Source organism: Camelus bactrianus, chromosome 6 (assembly GCF_048773025.1).
Source record: "Camelus bactrianus isolate YW-2024 breed Bactrian camel chromosome 6, ASM4877302v1, whole genome shotgun sequence".
Taxonomy (NCBI): Eukaryota; Metazoa; Chordata; class Mammalia; order Artiodactyla; family Camelidae; genus Camelus; species Camelus bactrianus.
Genome location: NC_133544.1, coordinates 62,319,236 through 62,343,657, shown reverse-complemented (window position 1 = coordinate 62,343,657; position 24,422 = coordinate 62,319,236). Strand labels below are relative to the sequence as shown.

Here is a 24,422-nt window from a genome sequence, read left to right as displayed (position 1 = left end):
CCTACAATTTTGGGAATGAAGGATCCTTAAAACCACAAGACTGGCAGAGCTCACCTGGGCAGCGTATAGCTGGATAAAAGAGCGCTTGGGGCGAAGGCCTGAGTCACCCCGACACCCCCAGGTTGAGCAGAGGCAGAGGCACCAGCCCTGGAGACTGAGAAGGGCAGAGATGCAGGAGGACCAGGAGGGCGGCCGGGAAGCCAAGTCTATCATCCAGACTCTAAACATGATGTTTTCAAGGAATGGTCAGTGCTGTAGGAAAATGCTCACCGTGGGTTACATGGGGGAGAAAAGCAGCATGTGAAACACAACGTTAACAGTTACTTTCCGCACCTGGTGGTCATTGAGCATTATTGTTATTCTCATCTTTACAATTTTCTGTATTTTCTTAATTCTCAACACTGAACAGGTATGACTTTTGTAAAAATCCCCAGACAAGGATATTTGAAGATAAATACCAGAAAGTGGCTTTTGCTGCTCAGAGAGAACTCCAGCCTATTTCTACCTCAAACATGTGTCACAGGGGAATTTGGGTCCTTCCCTCCCACAGGGGGTGCCATGGAGGGGGCAGTCTCACTCAACCCCCGGGGACTTCAAAAGGGCTTTGGTCAGTAGAAGCACCCTGGGGTCAGGGAAGACTGGTCCGGTGAGCCCTGGAGGCCATCCTGACACCCCATCTCAAGAGCTGCTGAGCGGTACCATCACTGACCTGCCAGCCACACTTCTCACAACCAGTGGCACCAGAAGTGCCACATGCATCCCCAAGACAGGCCGTGGGGCCACACCCCTTGGCCTGGCATATGACAGACGGACAGAACAGCAGCTTCATTAAAAAAGTTTATTTGCATCTGTGCAAGAGAGGTCAGCTCCCCCTCTAGGTGAGGTCCTCCCTCCTGAGCCCCCGGGGAGCAGCTCTGCTGCGGTCCCCTGTCTTGAGGCAGTGTCCTTGCTCGTCTGACTCCAATCCCATTGCTCCTGGCCCAGGGCTAAGCCCCGCCTCGAGATGCCATAGGGATGGTCTCTCCTGAGTGACTGTCGCCTCCAGCGTCTGAGAAGCCCCCACCTCCAGCGGCCGGAGCCACGTCCACCTGGATGACCCCGTGCACTTGGGAGAGCTGTGGGCTGTCCAAGCTGGCGATGAGCTGACGGGGGCCTGGTCGCACTGGCATGAATGTCTGGCGCAGCGTCACTGTCTCGTGGCCCCCAATGTCCCTGTGGGCAGAGATAGGGTCATGGGCCTGGGGTGACTGGAGGTGGAGTTGGGAGGAAGGACTGATGGGGCAGCCAGGAAGGAAGGAGCAGAAGGTGGAGCCCTTCAGGCATCTCTGGGCTCAGCTGGAATTTCCACACCCACGACCTACCAACCTGGACACAGCCTGAACCCCAAGGCCGCCTCCACAAGGCCAGATCAGTGGCCACCTACCCAGCTGCCGGAGCTGGAAATCTCATTATCCAGGATTCCTCCCTCCTTGCTCTCACAAACATCTGGACAAAGACTGCGTGCGGCACTGCCTCCCCCTCCTCTCCATCGCCAACGCTCCTGCCCCAACCAGGTCATCCCATCCCCTGTAGGACTTCCAAGAACAAGGAAACTTCAAAATGAGACTTTGGGGCTTGACATGGTATTGCCAAATACTTTCAGGTTTGCCAAGAAAGAAAGTGGAAGAAAATTAAGTATCCTCTGCTACAATCATCATCTTTCAGGATGTTATCTCAAGGAAAAAAAAAAAGTAAAGTCCATCCCAAGAACAGGCAATTGGCATCTTTAGATTGATATACATGTGTGTGTGTGGGAGGGGGAGAAGCATACACGTGCTGGTGGACACATACACACGTGTGCGCACACTACAGTGTCTTTATTTTCTTCCTTCCCATGGATCTCTGAAAAGCTAGTCCCAGACCACCCCTCTGGGAACCACAATTTCACCAGCCTACTAACCGGACTCCTTGCCTCCCATCTCATTTTTCCATTCTATTTTTCAACCACTCAGAGGTGAACTGAACCCTTCAAGGGCTTGGCCTCCTTGGTGCTTATGAGACAGATGAAACTGTAGCTCCCTAACCTGACACACAGGCTCACTCTGACTCACCCTGCCTGCCTGCCTGCCTGCCTGCCTGCCTGCCTGCCTGCCTGTGCGACCTCATTCCCCCACCACTCCCCTATCCACCAGTCCCACTGAACTCCCTTCCTTCCCTGAACTCACCTCCGTTTTCATGCTTTGCCCCTGGGCTGCCTCCTCAGCAAGGGCTCCCTGGAGTACCTCCTTCCCTCAGGAAAATTAATCTCGCCTTTCTCTGAGCTCCACCAGCAGTCTGCATGTGCATTTATACCCTGGCTATGATTGCATTCATTTGCACCTGCTCACGCCTGTCAGCATCTGTTCTTTTCAGCCTCTGCCTGAAACCCTTACCTCTGACACCCTGCCCAATGGAGCCTGCACTGGGGACACCCTCAGAAGCCACAGTCTCTTGCAAACACCTCAGTCCTTCAAGGGACTGAGCTAACACCCCAACACTGAGGATGAGCTCTCCTTGGGGCAAAGCACATAGCTTGGAGCCTGCTTCCAAGGGGCATCCCTGGACCACTCTCTACCCCTTTCACCTCGGTTAGCTGTGTGGTTTAGGACAAGTTACTGGTCATCTCTGATCCTCACTTTCTGGTGTAAAGTGGAAGATGGTCTGGACGGTGCCTCCAAGCTCTGTGAAGAAGGGAAGCAGGGGAGGCAGGGAGATAGATAGACGTAGCTTACCGATTAAGTTACAGACTCAATTTCTAAACTTCCTGTCACAATATACTACTTGAAATTAAGTCTAAAACGTAACTGGTAGGCTATACTCTGCCTGCTTACCAATTTGTGTCTTTAATCTGTGTCCACTTTTCCATAGATACAAAGTTGAAGGTTGTTTAGGTTCAGACCAGGCTTCAAAAGTCTATTTAACCTGTACTCTAACTGAGCTGTACTATTTCAGAGCCTAGCCTTTATTTATAAGATTATTTCCAAGAGAAGTTTCTTTCCAGTTTCCAGCTAAGGATGTCAAGATCTCTCCCTACCCTGCTCTTCGTGTCCGGTGAGACCTTTGCCACACCCCAGTTTGCGAGTTTAAGCTGAGCACGTCATTTTCTAAGACTGGAAGCTGCCTGCAACAATGTACAGGTAATAAAACCAGCTCCCTGACAAGGACACCAGAACTCAGATGTCCACATTAGTATTGTACTTCAATTACAGACATGTTCAACCATGTTGAACATTTTTAAAAACCCCTCTCAGATTTTCTTTCAGAGCCATTTAAAACCACACACACATCACGTACACCCAGTCATGTACTCAGGCGGCACACATACTTGTCACCGTCCCTCTTTTACAGCCAAGTTTCATTTCTGACTGGAAAGGGCATTGTCATCCATCTTATTCACTTATCTTATTAATTAATGTTAGTTCTCAACGACCTGAGGCTGTTTCCCCAAAGTCACATCCACCCCCTTAAGGCCACCCTAAGACATTCTAGAGAATGTGACTCAGGCTCCAGGGGAAATTCCCGAGAAGGGTTTGGAGCAGGCTTCCAGCTTCCCCTGCTGATTGCTTTGGTAGTGACAACAGCCATCTGGAGGAGTAGGTTCCGGAATGTTTATTAAGTGGCCAGTCACCAGGCGGGGTGGCACACCTTATGCTATAATGCAGTTCCATACCACAGCCTTTGATGTGCAAATGACAGCAAGGGAAACGCACATCTTGGAATCTAATGTATCCAAACCAGCAGCTCGGGGACCTCCCCTCAGGACTCTCAATTGTCCTGGAGGCCCCCGCCTGGGCTCACAGCAGCTGAGATGCCACAGAACATCCAAGGAGGACATGCCTTGCGAAACCATCATCCAGCCCTCTTACCGGTGGGAAGACTGGGGCCTTACGTGGAGGGAGACTCACACAAGCCCCACAGCTGAAGAGAGGGGCCGGGTCTCCAGCACTCGGTATGGTGGTCCTTTCCTTACTCCCTGGCGGCGGCAAGAATCAAAGACCTGGTGGGGCTGCTGAGTTAGGGGAGTCCAGCTCTGGAGATCCCACAGGACAGGGGCACCTCCCTCTGTCATCTGGGAGACACCAGCAGGCGAGCTGCCTGGGAGTCTCAACCTCCACCCTCAAAGCTGCCAGAGACCCTTGTAGGCTGACATGAGGAGTGCGTTCCTTTGGGACACGTTACATCTTCCAGGGGAACAGGCTGGGGCAAAGATCAGGATAGCAACCTTTCCAGCTTTGGCCTACTGGTGCAAGGGGTGGCCCCCAACAGGCAGAGGGTGCTGTGTGTGGGCAGAGGGATGGGCAGGGACCCTCTGCATCCCCCACCCAGCCCTCTACACGTGCCCTTGGGTTCCCTCGGGTGCTCTGTGTCGAACTCTGTCAAACAAAGAAAATGCTGACCCCTGTCCCCAGAGAGCTGATCTCAAAGTCAGCCTCTAGCCTTCTCTGCTCTCCCTCTGTGCTGTGCCCGCATGTGTAGGTCTGTGGGCACTTGCTGGGCACAGAGCCTTGCCTGACTTGGGACCAGGCCCAGGCAGGTTGGGTGAGCGCCCTCCCCTCCAGAGCTGCTGCTCAGCCCTCATGGCACTGCCCCAGCAACAAGCCTGAGAGCCTTTGCCCGGAGCTTACCATGGCGGGAGGGGCAGAGCCTGCCCCTTAGGAGCTGTGAGACCCTGTGAGCTGTGGCCACCAGCTGCCCCATCTGGAAAGGGGGGAACAGCTGCCAACAGAGTTGGCAACAACTGATGCTGTGCTGAGTACCATGCTAAGCACACTATCCTCTGAGTCTCACAGTGACCCTCAGAGCCCAGCATTTTTGTTATCCCCACTTTACAGGTGAGAAAACTGAGGCATAGAAATCAGTCACTTGCCCCAGGGCACATGGCCAGTGAGTGGATAGAGCTGGGACTTGAAGCTAATCACATAATGATCTCTAATGTTCTTTAAAGGGTTCTTATGATCTCCAAATGAGCTAATATTCCTGAAAGTGCCTGCTCAACTCCTGAGTGCTGGGCAACACTAGTGACGAGTTGCTAGTGATTCCTATGTGAGGTTTTAGCTACCTAATGAGCCAGTGAGGCAGGGCGGGGACACCACACAGCACTGCCTGCAGCAAGTCTTCCTAAACACCAGCTGGACTGAACTGAGTCAGGAGGTGTTGCCAGCTGGCGCCAGGCTGCTTTGCTTACCACCCTGACCGAGAGAGGAAGCAAAGCTGAGACCCATGTAGCCCGGGAGGCGGGCAAGGGTGGTGGCAAGAACAGGAGAGGATGGACTCACCCAACATTGAGGACCTTGGGTCTCTGCAACCCGGAGCCCTCGAGCCGGAAGACAACATTGGTAAGGGTGACAGGCAGGGGGTTCTTGAAGACAATCTGTACCTCGCACTCCTGGCCCACCACGGCTGCTCCCAATAACTGAGAAAAAAAGAAGTCCCCACCCCCACATCAGAGACCCTGGCCAGACTCAGAAGACTGGACACTCCACCAGAGAGGGAGAACTCCTTAGGACCAAGACCTCCCGGACCCCACATTTCTGCCCCTGAGAGAGGGTTCCCCCAAAGCCAGAGAGGAAATTCCAACCCACCCCCCAGCTGAAGCCACCACAGAATCAGGGATAGGAGATCTGAGTTTTACAGATGAGGAAACTGAAGCCCAAGAGCCCAGAGCCAGTCCCTGACCTCCTCCTGCCACTGCTCATCTGGCCAGCCCGCTCCCAGCAGACTGCCCCGCCCAGCTCCCCTGGCTCTCTGATTTTCCCCGGCCCCAGCCAGCTGCACTACCGTGAGGGAGAGGTCCGGGGTGCGCAGACGGAAGGTGTGCTGCTTGGCCAGCACCTGCCCGTTCTCCTTGACGTGGCCTGAGACGTTGAGCAGCATGGCCCCCTGGTCCACGAGGTGGGGCCGGTACTCCTTGTAGGCCACGGGCATGGCCACGTGCTCCGCTGGGGAGGAAAGGCATGGCATCGCTGAGGCTGCATCCCCAGACACGGCCTCCCAGGGTTTCCATGTCCCCAGCCCCGAGGTGCCCAGCCACGGTGGGGTGGGGGTTAGGGCTCAAAAAGGAGCACTTACAGGCCCCTGGCGCCAGCACCACTTCCTTCTTGCTCTCCTTGAAGACAGACCCAGTGACGCCGGTGTAGAAGGTAACAGAGAGGTAGAGGTGCAGCTTCACAGTGCGGCGGCTGCTGCTGCGGTTGGTCAGCACCACACTGACCGTCAGGTCCTGGCCCATCACCGCGTCCTGTGCCTCCACCTGCACGGACACATCCTCGGCCGAGTCCCGGGAGGCGTACACATTGGGTTTGCTGCCATGGGCGGCCGCTGTCTCCACTGCCTTCCGCTCTGCATCTGAGCCTGGGGTTGAGGGTCAAGGGTGAGGTTACAGCTGGGTGGGTGAGCACTCAGCAGGAACGCTTGGTGTGGCCTGAGCTGGCCGGGTTGGGGAGACAGTACCTTCTGGGTGCTTATAGATGTGGGTGATGTCTTCCCGCATGTTGGAGCCAATGGCCTTGGTGATGATGAGTGTGCCAATGGCCTTCTCCTCCACGTACACAATCTTGAAGCTGCCGTCATCCTGCCGCTGCCAGTAAACCTTGTCACTGTTCACCTGTTGGGGGAGCGTTGGGGGTGAGCCCGGAATGAGTGAGCCAGAGGGTCTGAGTGTGGGCCTGACCCCCAGCTGCCCTCCCCTGATCCTGGGAGCTGCAGGCAGGGCTAGATCCAAAGGTTGGGAGCTGCCTGGCAGAGTCAAAGTGGGAGACTTTCCAAGCTTGAGCCAGACAGGCCAGAGAGCAGGAAAAAGCTGGTCTGGGAGGCTCTGTGCCGTGCATTCTGCATTAATAACAGTAATCCCTTATGCTCATTCACTGACTTTATGACTTATAAAGCAGTTTCACTCCCATTATTTCTTTTGATCCTGAGTACAGGAAGTATGGCAGCCATTATTAACCCCCTTTTACAGATGGGGAAACTAAGTGACTTGCTCAAGGTCACACAGCTAGTCAGTCAGTGATGAAGGTGGGACCCGAGAACCCAGGACTGACACCAGTGCCCTGGTCTCCCCAGGCTGCCCACGAAGGCCCCTGGAGTGCAGCCCTCACCTCGGCAAAAATGAAGGGCGTGTCGTACTTCATGTAGACCAGGCCGTTCTTGATGGACTGCACGGAGCAGGGGCCACAGCAGAAGATGCCTAGGGGAGTGAGGGCATCATGGAGGTGAGAGAGCCAAGGAGACTGAGGGGGACCCTCAGATCCGGGGCCCCCCCAACCAGGCCCCATGCCCACTGCCCAGAGTCAGCCCCTACCCAGTCCAACTCAGGGAAGGCAAACAAAGGACAGCACAGTTCTATGTGGCCTCAGTCACTGGCTGGGATGGCGGGACAGGGACAACCATGGGGACAAGCCTGCCTTGTTAACCCAAATCACTGGCACACTTCCTCCACTGGCTGAAGCTGGATGCTGGCTGTCTGTGGCCCCCAGAGGTCAAGACCACCCCCTCATCCTACATCAAGACAAACCCAGAGTCCACAGTGGCTCTGCTGGCTGGCTGGGAGAGCAATGACCTCATGGTCACTGTTCTAGAAAGATCCAGAACCCCTTAGCTCTGCAGCCCCCTGTGTCCTCTCTGTGGGGAGGTGGGAGAAGGGGCTGGTGGGAAACAGAGTCTGTCCTCCTCGTGCTCAGGAGGGTTTTCTGGAGGAGACAGGCTGACAGGGAGGAGGCTTGGCAGGAGAGGACCCAGAACAGAAAATAAGGGCCATCCAACAAGAAAGAATTTGAGAAAACACCTCACACTACAGTCTCCTTTTACAAATGGGCAACAGGCTTGGCAAGGCAAAGCAGGTGCGAAGACCACACAAGGCAGTCAGATACAGAAAGGGTAGAAAGCGCTAACGTTTGCTGCACAGCTACTTTGTTCCAGCCCTGCTGCCAGTCTAATCTGACTTCTCATCGGAACTTCCCAACCATCCTACATGGAATATCATCTCATATTACAGATAAGGACACCAAAGCTCAAAGGTGCAGAGAATTTGTCTAAGGGGACATGTCTAAGAAGTGATCAGGCTAGACTCCAGCCCGGGTCTGGCTGGCCCAGAAACCCTGCATACTGCCCAGCCCACCACCTCCAAGAGCGGGGACCGGAACTCAGGTCTCCTGGTGCCCTGTGCCAGGCTGCTCCAGCTCTGCAGGCATCGCGGGGTTGCACAACTCAGGGGGTACCGTTCACAGAGATGATTAAGAGGGAGTGGTCTGGCCAGAGACCAGAGGAAGAATGTAGGCTAGGGGAGGGCCAGCTGACCCAGGGAGAGGGGAAGAGGTGGGGGGAGGGCGCAGGAGGGGCATGCCAGGCTGCCCGGGCCCTGAGTGTTAAGGTGGGAAGGGGATGAGGGAACCGTTAGAGAAGAGATGGTACAGGGGGTCTAATTTTTGCAGAAATGTGTATTGCGGAAAGGAGACTCCAAGTTATGTCATCAGTGATTGTTTCTTAGGGCCGCGCTGGGTTATAGAAGCTGTTTTCTCCCTTAAACCTATTTAACCCTGATTGTTTTCTATGCTGTAGCTGTAACTCATGGTGAGCAATGGAACAGACATGAGAGGAACTTGGTGAACGTGAGACTACGTGTCAAAAAGAGAAGGAGTCAGGAGCTGGGTTTGCTCTGCTGCTGACTTAATGCTCTGTGCATGAGAGAAAGTCCCAAACCCAGCTGATCTGCAGCATCACCAGGGGAACTTTCAAAAATACAGATTCCTGGAATCTCTTCCCAGAATGTATGATGTGTCAGGTCTGGGGTAGGATGCAGAAATTTCCTTAAAACAACACAAAACAGAAACCTCCTGAGAGAAAATGGGGAACTTTTATATTTTACGTTATACAATTCTATACAATTAGTCAATTAATTTTTTTTCCTTTTAAGCAGGTCTTCTAATAATGACTTAAAAAAATATATATATGTATCCTTCATTAATTATCTCCAGGACACGCAAATAAAAAAGTAAGCAGGAATAGTGTATTTCTAGAAGGAGGGAAACCTCTCACTGAATTTTCTTGAATCTTTGGATTTTTCAACCATCTAAGTATTGTAACCATTACAAATAAATAAAATTTAGGCAAAGAATTCTGCAGAAAAGTGAAAGTAATTGAAGGGCCACATGGTGATTGCCCCGTCCAGGACACTGGGGTTTGTTACGAAGGCTGGGGAGAGGGGGAGGGGCCCCGACTGGGGTCCAGGAGCCAAGCAGGGCCCCGTCTCACCGCTGCTGGTCTCCTGGGGTGTGGCGTCCACAACCTGCCACCCGTCGAAGCCTGAGGGCAGATCTGGCCTCTTCATCCAACAGTCATTCCACACGTGGAAGTTCCTGGATGGGCGTGGATGGAGGGCTCCCTGAGCAGCCCACCCAGGGCCTCCCCAGCCTCCCCCCGGCGTCCAGGTCTCAGGTCATCGGTCCTCAGCAGGAACGGGCAGCTCAGCCCCAGCCCCAGCCTCACCAAACGGAATCATGGTTCAGGTGCTCGAGTGGCTTCATGTTCTCGTCAAAGTAGATGTCCATGGTGAGGGATGTGTCTGTGTCATGTGCGGAGTTGAAGTTGGTGACAGTGCGGGTGGCCAGGCCCAGGCAGCGTAGCACTGTGGGGGAGCCAGGGTTGGGGTTCAGGGCCTGGGACCAGGGCAGGGGTGGGGAGCAGGCGAGGCATCAGGTCAGGAATAATAGGGAGACAAGGGCAACTGGGGTTGCCAAGCTGGGTCAAGGGTCACAAGGGTCAGGAGGAAGCCAGGGTCACCTGCCTGGCCTTGTCCCTGCCTGTCCCTTCTCCCTCCTCTCCTTTAGGCCTCTCTTGGTCGTTAACACTAATTACTGATAATGAAGGCCTGCCTACCATCCACCCCCACCTGCCCCTGCACTGTAGCCACCACTAGGCTGGGCTCCTGAAGGTGGAGCTTGCCTTCCCTCCCTCCTTCTCAGAGGGCCCAGATCATTCCTGTCCCGTCCTCCCACTACCTGTGGTAGTCACACCGGCGAAGACCCAGCACTGGCCATAGGGGACAGAGTAGCCGGTACGTAGGTAGCTGAGTAGGATCTCCACACTGCCCACCCACGCCGATGGATTGGTGCCACGGGAGTAATCGCCAGACCAGTTCCCAATCAGGACCCCATTGTCATCCAAGGAGTTCACCTGCCCAGGACAGGATGGGATGAGGCAGAGTTGGGGGTGAGGCTCAGGACCCCCCCATGTGGGTCCCTGGAACCACCCCTCACTCCTAAATACTTCAGGATCCAGTGACAGCCTGAGCCCCGCCCACTCCTCCCAGAGTCTTCTGCCCCCCCACCCTGGTCTGACACAGGAATGTGAATGATGGGTGTGCCAAATTTTGGGTTTGGCCCTACATTCCACAAGAGCTGGGACAGGAGCCAGGAAGGACAGGGTGAGGGGCAGGCATGGGAGGGAAGAGGAGAGACCCCTTCCCACAATACCCTTGGCAAGGGCCGGGACAGGGCTGGGGTCCTGGAAGAATCAGAAAGGGAAGGGGACAGATACACAGTAGGGCTCAGAGATACAAGGGTGCTCACCATGGCAGAGATGACCCGGGAGACACTGACTGGGTCCCCACGGCCTCCATATGGCATGCCCCGCCGGTCCAGGATGTACAGGCAGGCATCCAGCACCCCATGGTCAAACTGGAGGGAGGAAGGGCAGAGGTGACCCCTAGGCCAGCACCCACTCCCCAGCCCCACCCCACCTGCCTCTAGTGCCCCTGGGTGCACAAGGCTTGGCCAGCTGTACCTGTCCGTAGTTCCATGTCCGCTCGCCAATCTGTGCTTCAGTCCCATAGTAAATTCTCCCAGACTCATTAAGCACGTACTCCTGCCGCCAGTCCTCATGGTCCACGTACACGATGTCCTCTGTGCCCCCAAAACATATATGCCTGGTCTCTCCAGACCCCTCCCTGGGTCTCACCTGCCCCTGGGTCAATTCTAAAGGACTCATGATCACTTAGGAAGAGCAGGGACGCCTCTGGCCTGACAGCACTGCTCCCAGGAAGGATGGAGCGAGCGTAACAGAAATGTGGGAGGATGGTGGCTATAACCAAGGCTCTTCACCAGGAAAGGTAAGGCTGTGTGACCTTGAGCTGGTCACCTTTCTACATTGGATCTAGGTCCCCTCACCTGGAAAATGGGAGGCTGGCTTCTCCTCAGGCCAAGTACCCAGGCACATAGCTGGATCCAAGGAAAGGAAACCCTGACCTGCCCTCCCCTCCTGTCCATGCCCTGCTCCTGACTCCATTCGGCTCACCTGGGCACCAGGGATTGAAGAGGATGTAGATTTCATTTCGGGGGTCAAAGGGCAACTGGAACTCGCCAGCCTCTGAGTGTGTGCGGACCGTGAATTGAAACTTGCCGATGATGGCGTTGGGGGAGGTGTGGACCCGTAGGTTCAGATTATTCCCGCTGGACTTCGTCACCTGGGCCTTCCAACCTCCACTGCTCCCCTTGCCCACTGGGATGATCACGTGGGTGCCCTTGCCCACTTCGGGGTTGTTTCCTGGAGCGGGGAAAGCACTGATTAGCTGGTGAGGCCTCTCCGAGGACAGGGAATGGAGACTTGGACTTCTCCCAACCCCACCCAGGATGTGTACGAGCCAGTGCGTGTAGTGTCCCTGAGTTGGGCCATCGCCTGGGCCAATCTCTGAGAGCAGCTGTCCCCACCCGATGCTTGCCCACATGTCAGGGCAGAGCTCCAGCCCAACATCCCAAACCTGTTCCCCTGACACTGAACTCAGAGGTGGGTAGAAGAGACCAGGTCACCGTCACCCTCTGCCTGCCTGTCCCAGCACCTGGGCTGGAGGAGCAGAGCCACCCTGGCTCAGTCCAGTTGCCCCTGGAAAGGGCAGTTCACATCCTGAAAGCCCACCCTGCCTGTTCCCTGGGGCAGTAGCTTCTAGAGCCCTGGGCATCCCTGCTGGAGGTGGTGGGGGTACCTGGGAAATTAGAGGCTGGGTGGGCAAGGCTAGGCCCTAATAAAAGGGTAAGAGGAGTCGCCCGCCCCCGGCAGCAGCATAATCACCAGCCTAGGTAGTCAATGGCCACCGAGCAATGCAGTGAGGGACGCACCTGCCCTGGGCCATGGGGACAGAGAGAGGGAGACAGAGTTGGACAGAGAGTAGAGCCACTCCCTGGGGAAGGAGGGCAGACCCAGAAAGGAGAAAGACACGCAGAGGCAGCAACACCCAAGGAGATGCTGTAGCAAACACCTAAAGAAAAAGTATTTTGAGACAGATGCCCCTGGAGGCTTGAAGAGGGCAAGTTTCGGAAAATGGGGATATCAAGACCCTCCCTGAGGCACCCCTGGGGACACACTTACATGCTCACACCTGCCTTATCTGGCAGAGCACAGAGTAGGGTAAGGGCGGAGCCTAAAGATGGCCCTTTGACCCTAATACCTGGGCTGGGAGCCTTGTTAGCAGTGCCCCCCACCCCACCCTGCTGAGGGCCTTCACCCCTCCCACTGCAGGTCCCACTGACCGATGAGGAGCTCCAGGGTGACACGATCGGAGGACTCATAGGGTCGAGACAGGAGGAGGACCATGTGGAAAACCTGCCCACGGCGGATAATCAGCTCATCGTACTCGAATTCATCCGTGTGGTGCTCTCGGCGGTTCTGGTCCGAACGTGAACTCAGGAGATCCACACCGGTCACCACCAGCATACCCTCTGCCAGGCCAGAGTTCTAGATCAGTGAAACCTCATGAGGAGTCCAGGCCCCCATCATTAGCCTCCCAGGCCCCAGAGATGCCAGAATGAGTCTCAGGCCCCATTAAGGCCTTCTGGCTCTCAGATCATGTGGACAGGCAGGCCTCACCTCGGATGGTGCCATCTCCAGCTGCATTCACAGCACTGCCCCGGGAGCCAGGTTGGCGGGAGTCTGTGCCCCGGGAGTCAGGTCTTCGACCCCCAGAGCTGGATCCTCGACCCCTGGAGCCAGACCCACGGTGCTCAGGCCCCCAGTCATCATCTGCTGCATTCCGGCATGAGCAGCAGGCACAGCAGCGAGCCCAGAAGGAACGGCCCCCTCGGCGTGAACGTCTGTCTGGCTCCGGCTCTGGCTCTGGCTCTGGAGAAGGTGTGATGGGGGGCTGCCAGGGGTTCCCGCCCCAGCGGCCCACATCCGAACGAGGACTGTCCATTGTGCCTGGAAAGCGCAGGGAGGGTCTCATCACCTGTTCAGACCTCCTTTACCTAGGATGCACCAGTCAGCTAACTCAGAAACTCTCCATCCAGAGAGCTGATTCAGTCCCAGCCTGATGACCGCGATGATATGATCTTGACCCTGAGAGTCCCTCAGATCTATCCAGACACCTTTCCCAAAGACTCCTCTCAGACTCACCTGAGAAACTTCCACATTATAGAGAAGAGTCTTCCCCGCTTACCATCACTTCCACCAAACCAGATGCCCAATCAAGAAACCTGTTCAAGGACCCATCCCAGGAAACGAATGGACGCTCGTCACAGCCTCAAGATCTAGTAGCACAGATCATCCCGGGCCTGCTCCCTCCACCTGCTGGCTCCTCCATCTAGAGGTCCAGAGCCAGCCACATCAAGGACCCATTTGTTAGCAGAGATCTCCCAACCAAGGCTCCTTGCAGAAGACAGGTGAGTAACATTGGTGACTTGGAGTCCTGGCATTCCCCACGTCGGGTCAAAGACCCAAGAGGAGCTGAGAGGAGGGGCGGGGTGCGGAGGTGCCAGGAGCCGGGCTTCAGGCCGTGGAGTCTCAGCGTTGGGGGCAGCCTCTCGGGCTGACAGACTAGAGCTGGCCCGCTCCCCACCTTGCTGGGGCTGGGCCTCGGCGCGCGCGAGGCCCCCAGACCGCACCGCCCGGGCTCAGCACCTCACCTGATAGAGGTGTTGGCGACGGCATCTCTGAGTCCCGCGGCCGGGGTGGAACAGGTCGGGACTGATGGGAATGGGACAGACACCGCCGCAAGAGTGGAAGGTGTGGGGCGGGCCAGTAACTGGTTTATGAGGGGTAGGGCGGGGCCAAGCTGCTGGTAAGAAGGGGGAAGCGAGGTTGCTCCATCTCCCTCTGAGGGAGGAGGCCCAACCTCTGGGGGCAGTGTCTAGAGGTAGGGGCGGGAAATGAGGCTGGGCTGCACCCCTCTTTCCCCTTTCGAGGAATGAGGAACCGATTGGAGGCGGGGTGGGGCCTGGGCTCCGGAGAGGGCGGGGTCAGGGTCGGGGGTCTGTCACAGCTGAAGCTGGAAGGCCTGAGGGACCCCAAACCATGCTGATCCCTCCCAGACTGGCCTGGGTGGAGAAGCTCCAAGGACAATGGGGCAGGCTGCCCCATCCGCCCACACCCCTATCCAGCAGACCCTCTGTTCCCAAGTTCAGGCTGCTTGCTTCTGTCTCATTGGCCCCGGTTGCCAGGCTCTGGTGCAGCCCAGGCCAGGTTCAGCCCTGTGAAACTGCCCATGGGCCTGGTTCTGGGACTTGTCCTGCCCAGGGAGGTCCTGGGAACCCAAGCTACAGACTGGTGACATCAGCAGCCAGGCCCTCAGACTGGCTCCACCAGCCAGCCCCTGGCCTGCCGGCTCTTCCAGATCCTCCTACCCCACCACCCAGCTGTCCCTCATTCCTCTAGCTACTCCACAGTTCCCTGCATGAGTGAGCTGGCCCCCTGCTTCCTGTATCCCTCCAAGTTTGGGATTGGCCCGGGTGTGTGTGGGCAGGGATCAGAGTAGGAACAATCTCGTTTCCTACCTCCCACCTATGCTCTAATGCTCAGGTGGGAACTAAGACCACCTCCCCAGGCTGTAGAGTACCCGCTTCTCCGAGAGTCAGCTGGACTGCAGAGTTCTCCAACCTGCAATTCTTCCTGGGAATCCTGACCAATTGGCTCAGGGCACCAGCCCCGACTCCACCCTGACACTGGGAGAAACACTGGGGAGGCCATCAAGAGAACCCCAAGGCAGAGGAGGTCAGGCATCTTCAGGAAGGCTGGGACCCTGTTCTTGGTGACTCTTCTCTCCATCCCACTGTTGTCCCAGCTCTGCCCATCAGCCACTGAAGAGAAGACAGTGAAAACAGGGTTGGCAAGAGGACACAAGGAAGCTGACTGGAAGAGAGGCTGAGTTTGGTGATGCATCCAGCAGGAAGGTGCCTTGGGGAGTGGGGACAGAGGCTCCAGGAGCTGGTAGGGAGCCCTCCACACCCTTGCTGACCCTTTCCAGTCCAGGTCTAAGCCCCAGACCCTTCCCCTACCTCCAACACACTCAGAAGATGCACTAGCGGAAATCAAAATCCCAGGCAGGTATGAGGCAGGTCAGCCAAAGGGTTTCATCTAGGGACTGTTTGTGTATCACTATGGATACAGGAAGGGGCAGGGCCCTGAGAGTCTGTATGTGTGTGAGCACACGTGGGCCCAGGCAGATTCTGAAGAAAGCAGGAAAATGCCTTGTCACACTCTCTCCCTCTTGTCTCCATCAGTCTTTCAAATTTACCCCGACCCAGCCAGGTTTGACTCAGTGCTCTCACCCCTTCACCCCTGAGCCACTCCCTTTTCCTCCCTCCAGGAGGCTTAAGTGCCTCAGGACTTTCCAAGAAGGACAAGGGGTGTGTGTGTGTGTGTGTGTGTGTGTGTGTCCGTCCCAGAAGCAAGAACGTGAGTCTGGAATCCCAGACTAAGGTGCAGAGACAGCTTTGGCCCCAGCACTCACGTCCAGCAACCTTGGGCGCGTCTCCACAGCCATTTCCTCATCAGTACAATGGATCTAGTCATCTCAGCCCGGAAAGCTTGTGAGGATCAAGTGGGATTAAGTATTTTCAAGGGTTCTTTCACCAGAGGAGGCGATTCACGGGGGACTAATAGTGTTGTTATAAGAGGGCGGAGTCAGGGCGCCCTGGCCCACTCCTCCTGGGAACAGCCTTCTCAGCTGTGGGGAAGGAGAGCCAGGGCAGAGAGGGCATCTGGAAGGGGTAGGGGTCACGGGAGAGACCTTTATGAGCCCTTCCAGTTGGACACGTTTATAGCTGCTCTGTAGCCCAGCTCCAACCAGAACCTGAACCCAACCTGATTCCAGCCTGAAACCTAGACTCAGCCAGCCCCAAACCAGAAGGTAGTCCCAAATCCAGTCCTTGTCCGGATTCTGCCCCAGACACTGAGGCTTTGGTTCTCCATGATAGGGAACAGCAGGATTAAGCATAAAATGAAAGTAGAGGGGGTCCAACACACCCTAACTCTCTCCCTTTCTTTTCCAGGTGGCAGTAGTAACAGTGGTGGCGGGAGCAGCTTAGCAGCCTTTGGGGGCCACTTCGTTGTTTATTCAGTTCCAATAAGTTAAAGGGCAAGGGTAGGGGCAGGGTGTCTTAGGTGAGGATGCTGCTAACTGAAGGCAGCAGCTCGGCCAGCTGCTCCGAGATGCCCGCTGCTTGGCACAGGGGGTTGCCCTGCAGGTTGAGGAGGACCAGCTTGGGGCAGGAGGCAAGAGGCTGGAGCACGGCAGGCTGCGGGAGGCCTTGGGCAGGAGTCAAGGAAAGCTCAGCGGGATCCCCCAGACCTGTCTGCTCCTGTACACCCATCACTGTTTTCCCTCAAGAACGGGGACTGGTGCCCGGCAGCCTGGTTGATGGGCACCTTGTCTGCTTCTCCGGAAGGTGTAAGGCTCTAGTCTGCAAACACTTGCCGCCGGGGCACCAGGCAGGAAGCACAGGAGGCCTGCTGGATGCAGTACCAGAAGGAGTAATGGAGACTCTGGTCAAGGGGGAAGCTAGCCTTGGCTGCAGAGGCACCCATGACTCAACGGCCAAGGGTTGCCAAGTGGAAATTAGACCAAAGGGTGCTTTAACTTTCAGTTTTTAATAAGAATCAGAATTCTAAATTTTTTTAAAATATGAAACTTCCCGATTTAAAAAAACACGATGTGGTACTCAAGAACATCTGCAGGCTGCCGGTTTGTGAACTCTGGTTGAGGAAGTCATTTACTTCCATCCTGCAAAACTCTCCTAGCCCAAGTCAACGCTAGCCCCATATAGCCCCAGGCTCTCCTCTCTCGTCAGTTTAGCCAGCCAGAGCCCCCTCCCCCGCCGAGGAGCACACCCACCCTGCTGGCTGCCTGTCCCTTCCTGGTGTGGCACCTCGCTCTACCTGCTGTCTGAAAGGCCCCCAAAAGGAAGGATACGGTTATTGCACAAAAAGAGCTCCTGCAGCCGGGGCAGGTTAGTGACACCATCCAGGGACTCGATAGCGTTATCATTGGCCTGCAGCACCTGGGGATCAGGAAGGGTAGGGAAGACAGGACAGGGCATGCAGCTTGGAATTGGTACAAGCAACTGGGGAACCCAGCATGATCAGCTTACAGTGCATGGAAGGGCTCCTGGGGTCAGGTGGGATGACAGAGGACAGGAAGGCAGGGGTCATCTGTTGGGGCTGAAAGGACCCAGACATCTCTTTGTAGGGTGAGTAGACTGCTGAGGTGAAGGAAGGGGAAAGGACCCCCCAGGGCACTGACAGAGGAGTGAGTGCGTTACCTCGAGGCAGCGCAGGGCTGCCAGGGCAGGGGGCAGGGCTCGGAGACGATTGTGCGACAGGTCGAGGTGAGTGACCAAGAGCAGCTGTTCCAGATGGCAGAGCATCGTCAGATCCTGAGGAGGCAGGAGGAGATACCCAGTGAGCCCTGGGAGAAAGTCCTCAGGCACTGCTTATCAGGCACTTGCCTGGTGTGCCCCACACAGGCCCTAGGGGACCCCAGCTGAGGAGAGGACGGAGCAGGTGGGAAGCTTACCTGACAACCCATGGCAGTACATGCTCTGAGGGATGTGAGTGCTGGGGCTGGGGTGGCCCGTGGAGTGGAGGGAGTGGGGCAGGTACAGGGGATAAAGGAGGGCGCTGGGATAAACACAGACATGGGCAGGAGTGGGCCTGGTGAATCTGAGGGATCGGTTTGGTAGGAATAAAGGTGGGCAGCAGGGACATGATAAAACTAATGTGTTGGGAAGATTGATTGGGGAAGATTGATTCAAAAGTCTCTGGAAAACTATTCAGGCTTTAGATGATGTGGCCAGCTCCAGGGAGAGAAGCAAGGGAATGAGTGGAGGAAGAAATGTTCAGCGGGGCACCTGAGACTGAAGGCAAAGCTGAGGACATGATGCGACCCTCGGCTGAAGCCCAGGGAGCAGATAGAAAGGCCACCCAGATCAAAAGAAAGAGGGAGGGTAAGACAGTGGGGTGAGGGAAGGCGCATGCGCAGTCCCTACCTTGTGACCCAGGTGCAGCACGCGCACCTCCGCATACTCCATCTTGAGCACACTGTTCTCCAGCAGGAACTTGCTGCGCAGGTCATCCAAGTACGCTGCCCGCATTGGGTCCACAGCCTGGCAGGGATTGGGCAGACAGGGAATGTGTGTCAGCTGCCCTCCGGGCCTCCCCCTTGCTGGCTCCCCCAGACCCTACTTGCCTTGAGGGTCTGGAAGTACTGCAGTGTCTCCTTCTCATACAGCAGGGGGTCCAGCGCCCGCATCAGCAAGATGATGGTGAGCAGGCACCCTGAGGAGAGAGCGAGAAAAGGATGGACTCTCTTGGATCTTTTTCTGCTCCCATCCTCTGGAGACCCTTTCTGATCTCCCCAAGGGGACCTCCTAGGAAGGGGCCTCCTGAGAAAAGCAGGAGCTAGGGGACGGGCCTCACATTTATTCTCAGGCTCCAGCTCCTGCAGCTCCTTACAGGATTCAAGCTCGGACTGTAGCACTGTGGACTTCTCCACCGACAGTTCACACCTGAGGGGGGGCGGGGTGGGGGAGGGGATGATGCCCACAGTCCTAGGGTACTGGTCATCCCCAGTATCCAGTCTCAGACCACCTGCTCAAGCCCCCAGCCTCCCACCCCAGATGCCTGATGCCCAGAGTCCAGAGTCCCTCCCCCTGTCTGTAGGCTTCCATGTCATTGTCACCTGAAGAGCTGTTCATCTGTGGCCGAGTCCCGGCACCAGCACTCTTGGCGGCCTGAGAGAAAGAGTAGATGGTAGGAGGGGATGCCCATGAGAAGAACAGAGGGATGGGGGGCTGCTGCAAGGGGTGGAGGACGCAGGCTGTGTCACCTTTTAAGAGCACACACTCCTTCTGGGCATTGCCTGCTGTCCAAATGACACGAAATGTGTGTTGGGGCAACTGGTCATTGAGGGAGGCAGCGGGCAGGTCACAGAGCTGGAAGCATACGGTCAAGGAAATACCTGGCCTGCACCACTTTTCTGACTCCCCACCTCAGCCCTGCCCCAGCCCCCACTTTGCCCCACCAATCCTGGGATACCCAGACATGGCTAGGCTGGTTCCTGCCATCTGGGGTCCTCCATTCTACAGCCAGGGGTGACTCATCAACCATGAGCAGCAAGGTGTCTGTCCTGGAGCCCACCTGACAAAAGGGACAAAGGGAGACCCGTCACTCCAACAGCTCTGGGCCCACAGTCCATGATGCTCTCCAGCAAAAGCTGCAGGACTCACTAGGAGGGGCCGAGAGAAGGAGACAGTCAGACAGGCCTCGTCCCGGCTCACGTGCAGGCAGCGCAGGGCATCCTGGGGATCAGCTGGGGGGAGACACAGCCTCAGGTCTCCTTAAATAGTCTTCCATTCCTTCCAAGTCCTAATCACCCAGCCTCTTCCCCCAGTGCTCACCTCGTCCCAGGAGCCAGCGATGGTAGAACCAGGCACTCTGATCATTAGGGTCAGTGAAGAAGGCATTCTGCACCAGCTCCAGCTCTGCAGGGGACAAGGAGGCATGTGGCTGTGGTTAGGACCCTAGTGGGCTCCTGGCTGCCCCAACATCCCACCCTCTCCTCTGAGCACCTCCAGCCTTCAGTTTCACTTATGTACTGGCCTTGCACAGGGGCTGCATGTGTTAGTCTTATCTTCCCCATTGGACACTTGAGCTCTCCGCAGCCAGGGGCTGGATCTTATGCACCCTCAGAGCCAAGTATGTACTTGATAAACCCAAGTAGCAGATTCAGGAACAGGGCTAGGCATCAAGGCTGCAGAGCCCTCCCCAGCACCCCCTGGCCCTGTTTACCTTTGAGCAGCACATCCTCAGGGAGGCGCCCCTGGGGTCCAGAGTCTGGCTGGGGGTGCAGCTGGGGCAAGAGGCAGGAGCGGTAATGCCAGGAGGAGTAGTTGGAGAAGTTTCGGGTGATGAGGCTGTCAGTGAAGGCGAGCTCCTCTGCAGGGGGCACAGCTGCCTGTGCAGCTACAAATCGCCGGTAGTCCCAGCAGTGGACTAGGAGGGTGGGGAACACCACATTTCAGAAGCAGGGCAAGAGCTCCCTAGCTAGTACCCCTGGAGTTCCCTTGGAGATCCCAAGAAACACCTCTGTGCACTCCATGGAGGATGCATTTGGCTCCACCATCCCTTCTGCCATCAGCTCAGTGGGCTGGTCCTAGCCATCCCGCCCCACTCTGGGCCCTACTGACACCCTGTACCAGGGTGTGGGGCAGGTGAGCGTCGTAGGGACAGAATCTGCAGGCACGTACAGTTCCGTTCATCAACCTCGAGGAAGCGGGCACATAGCTCCAGCTCCCGGGTCCAGTTGGGTTCTGGCAGGCGGCCCAGCAGCCAGCAGCGGTGGTGCCAAGTGCCGTAAGACTTGGGGTTCACCCTCAGACAGCTCTCCAGGAAGCCCAGTTCTGCCTTCACCAGAGCAGCCAACTCCTCGGGAGACCTGCACCCAGAGGGGAACGGGGGTCAGGGCCCTCCAACACCCAATCTCAGCTCACCCTGACTTTCTGCACCCAGCCCTCCACTATCTTCTGCCTATGCCCCTGGTTGCCTCATTCTTCCTCTACCCCTGGACCGAGGTAGGGCAGGGCCAGGGCCATCTTCCCTGGGCCCCTGAACCCCTACACACTTCTGGGCCTCCAGCCGCTGGAGCACCTCTCGTCGACAGTTCCAGAGGGTAGCAAAGTCAGGGTTGGCTCCCAGAATCTGGCTTGTCAGTTCCAGCACTGACTCATCCAGCTCTCCAGCCTGGCGCTGAGAAGACAGATAGCAGGGTCAAAGACGGTATCATTCTCCCACTACAGGGATAAGTAAATCTGTGAATGCCATATTATAAAATAGATACTATACAAAGCACTTTACAGGTTTACATGTATTCTCACAATAGCCCTATACAGTAAGTGCAATTATTAGTCCCATTTTACAGATGGGCAAACTGAGGCCCAAAGAGATTCAGTAATTTGCCCAAGGACATGCAGCTAGTAAATAATAGAACCCAGATACATATCCATACATTCTGACTATAGTGCCCAGCTCTTGGCCTCAGTGCTACACTAAGGGGCCCACTGCAGGAAGGGGCTACCTCTGAGGGCCCCACCTTCCGGAAGACAGTCTGGGTGGCTGACTGGTATAGCTTCAGCTTCTGTTCCCGCTCTAGCCTCTTGGCTTCCGCTTGCTCTTCCGATGTCTTCACCTTCAGGCGTCCGTGCTACAGGGATGGGCGGGTTGGAAGAGTGCAGGCTGCTTTGAAGGGGCAGACACACCGAACCCCGACTGAGGAGCCCCAGGTTGACATCGGGCAATGAAGGCAAAGCCACGCGGGGAAAGAGCAAGGACATGAGCATGGGCATGCGGAGGTGAGGGGCTAGGTTCAGGGTTCTCACCATGGTGCTGGCTCAGGTTCAGGGCAGGGGAGGGGTCCAGTGGCGCCCGTGAAACCTGGGGAAAGAAGTGTCAATCATGGGAGCCCCGCCTCTGGTAGCACCGCCCGCAGCTGTTCCCAGGAAGCCGCAAGCGAGCTAGGGCGGAGACCCCTGGGGTGTTAAGGGGTCCTGGGATAGGCACTGCACGTCCAGAAGGCACCCACCCGGACTGGGAACTTGCACCCGTGCGGGCCCGCCCACAGCCCGTTCCGCCGGGGCCAGACCCGAGCCGGGGCACTTAGGTGACGGGGACCACTCGCCGCCCAGGGGCTGCCGCTGCCCTCCCGCCCCGCGGCTCCCAAGCACTGCCGCCCCCCGCGGGCGGACCCACCTGTGCTGGGAGGAGGCGTGCGGGACGCGAAGCTGCGGCGCCCACCACCGAGCCCGGGCGCTGACTAGAGCGGCGTCACGCCCTGGCTCTCCGAGACTCAGCGCCCTCTGCAGGCCTAGGGAAAGGCCCACGGCGGAGCCGGTGGGCTCCGGAGGCGCGTGCGCGGGATCTCTGCGCGCGCCGTCCGGAAACGCCAAGTCCCTGTTAGCTCTCCGGTGCGGTGCGTAAGAGTGCGCACGCGCGACTATGGTGCTCCAGGAAAGCAACGCGGACTGAAATTCCAGTCAGCTACTCAAACTGCGATTCAGTTGAAAAGTTTTCTCCAGCAGCCAGAAACCCACGCCCTCACCGCTCCAGTGACCTCACTGTGGCCGCAGTGGCCACCTCTCAGTTGCCAAATGTAACGGATGGAATTTCCTGTCCTTATCTTCATTGACCTCTGCAGCATTTGATGCAGCTGACTTCCCTTGACTTGATACCCTGTCCTGGCTTCTCCTCCCGCACCTTTGCCCCTCTCTTCTTGTCTGTTCACCTTCTCCTCCCCTAAATGTTGGTGATCACCAGCGTCCTTTCCTCACTTTTTCCCACTGCACACATTGCTCCTGGAGAATGTTCACATATCCAGGTGTTCAACTGCTTGGCGTAGGAGCTCCCAGAACTCTGTCCTGGGCTCACCGACCTTCCGGCCCACACTTTCTCTCGGTGACTTCATCCACACTCATGGTTTTAATTGCTGCCTCTAAGCTGATGACACTCAAACTTGTATCTCCAGCCCAGATGTCTTGCAGACTTTAATAATGGAAAAAAATGTATACACACACGTTCACAAGCCTAATAGGTATCACCTGGGTGCCCCAGAGACACCTCAGACTCTAAAAGTCAAAAGGTATCATTGTCTTGCCTCCTCCCAGTCTAAGCTTTAGGCTTTTATGCTTCCTATTTGAATGGGTGGCCTCCCCACTTTTCCTTAATAGCTCTTAAATACCCTCTCCATTCCCACTGCACTAAGAATTTCAATTTATTCCCGTGATTGTTGAAAGTCTTTTCAATGTTCCCGTCTCCAACTTGTCTCCTCTTTCATCGGTTCATGTCTCTGCTGCTAAATCAATCTTTCTGAAATGCAGATTTGATGATATATCTCTGCCAAAAACCCTTGCGTAGTTCCCGACAGCTTTTTAGGTAAGACTTTTAATCTTTCAGGTTAGCCCATCAGGACTTTTGGCACATGGGCCCTGCCTACCCCTCTGGCCTCTTGTCCTGCCTGTCCCCATTAAAAACTCTTCATTACAACTGGTACAGCATTCGCAGTTTCCCGAGCATGTTAACCTGTTCTCTCTTCTTTACTCTCCTTCCTCCACACTCTCTCCTTTGCCAGAGTAACTCCTGTTCATCTTTAAAATTTAACTCCAGTGTCACCTCCAGGAAGCTCTCCCAAATGCCTCAGTCTGATTTAAAAGACCTTCGTATGTGCTGTCAATGATAAAACATCTTCCCCTGTGCCTACTGTAAGTCTTGGTTTGTATGCCAGCATCTCCTAGGAGAGTCGAAGTTCCTGGAGGACAGGAACTTTAAAAAATTCTTTTTGGTGCTGCTTCTCCAATACCTGGCCCTGGTTCTTAGTAGTTATTGGGTAGTTATTTAAATGAATGAATAAAACACCACATAGTGAGGGCTGGCTTGGCTGGGCCTAATGGTGAGTGCTGTTGGCATTCAGGGATGGGAGAGATTGTGAGGCTTGGACCAGTTTAGGAAGGTTTCCTGATGGAGCCTTCATGGGTTCAAAGTGGCCACTGAATGTGTATGTGTGAGTGAGTGTCTGCAATGTATTTGTGAGAAGTGTGTGTCCATGTGGCAAGTGTATGTTTAATACACACATCTAGGTAAGAAAAGATGGCTTTAAACTCTTTATATTTCTTCCATAGCTTTATCAGGCTGGAAATATGTGTAAAGTGCCCACTCTGTATTCTATCCTTTCCTAGGCTCTGTAACAAGTTACAGGGAAAAAGAGACTCTTGTCCTGGCCATCGGTACTCGCAGTCCCAGTGAGGAAAGAGCCACACTGGTTGATGGTTATCTTTGTTCCAGGCACTGTGTCAAGAGCTTTGCACACACACAGGATTACGCGTGGGAGTCAGTAAGCAGACTGGTTACAAACATGGACTCTGCGGTCTGACTGCCTGGGTGGCAATCCTGACTTTGCCATTTATTAGCTGTGTGCCCTGGGGCAAAGTACCTAACCTTTGTGTTGAGTTTCTTCTGTATCTCAATTTCTTCAACAATAGCATAGGAAAAATAATGTTACCTACCTGCTATGGTTGAAGTGAAGATTCAGTTTAAAAATCTACATGGGGGGAGGGATATAGCTCAGTGGTAGAGCGCATGCTTAGCATGCATGAGGT

The 24,422-nt window shown here is 55.7% G+C and overlaps 2 protein-coding genes across 4 annotated transcripts; both read right to left on the bottom strand.

The window, feature by feature from the left end:
- Window positions 1-824: 824 nt before the first annotated feature.
- On the bottom strand, window positions 825-15,548 carry TGM1 (transglutaminase 1). Its single transcript, XM_010954784.3, has 15 exons — window positions 13,908-15,548; window positions 12,874-13,203; window positions 12,537-12,725; window positions 11,308-11,556; window positions 10,798-10,916; window positions 10,584-10,691; window positions 10,014-10,188; window positions 9,502-9,640; window positions 9,268-9,371; window positions 7,116-7,204; window positions 6,469-6,622; window positions 6,088-6,369; window positions 5,797-5,957; window positions 5,295-5,431; window positions 825-1,212 (listed from the first exon to the last, which is right to left on the bottom strand). Exons 1-15 carry the CDS (start codon window positions 13,930-13,932, stop codon window positions 987-989), a joined length of 2,487 nt encoding a protein of 828 aa, XP_010953086.2. The 5' UTR covers window positions 13,933-15,548; the 3' UTR covers window positions 825-986.
- Window positions 15,549-16,298: 750 nt separating this feature from the next.
- RABGGTA (Rab geranylgeranyltransferase subunit alpha) lies at window positions 16,299-22,279 on the bottom strand. Of its 3 annotated transcripts, none has more exons than XM_074365713.1 (17): window positions 22,024-22,259; window positions 21,654-21,708; window positions 21,368-21,478; window positions 20,900-21,024; window positions 20,526-20,713; window positions 20,068-20,271; window positions 19,677-19,760; window positions 19,506-19,588; window positions 19,315-19,416; window positions 19,106-19,211; window positions 18,959-19,010; window positions 18,697-18,785; window positions 18,467-18,555; window positions 18,267-18,383; window positions 17,541-17,654; window positions 17,192-17,279; window positions 16,299-16,528 (listed from the first exon to the last, which is right to left on the bottom strand). In XM_074365713.1, exons 2-17 carry the CDS (start codon window positions 21,654-21,656, stop codon window positions 16,380-16,382), a joined length of 1,704 nt encoding a protein of 567 aa, XP_074221814.1. In that variant the 5' UTR covers window positions 21,657-21,708; window positions 22,024-22,259; the 3' UTR covers window positions 16,299-16,379. The 3 variants fall into 3 exon arrangements, with proteins under 3 accessions (XP_074221814.1, XP_074221815.1, XP_074221817.1); XM_074365714.1 differs by lacking the exon at window positions 22,024-22,259 and adding an exon at window positions 21,857-22,014; XM_074365716.1 differs by lacking the exons at window positions 16,299-16,528; window positions 17,192-17,279 and adding an exon at window positions 17,286-17,439 and having other exon boundaries at window positions 22,024-22,279.
- Between the last annotated feature and the right edge of the window lie 2,143 nt (window positions 22,280-24,422).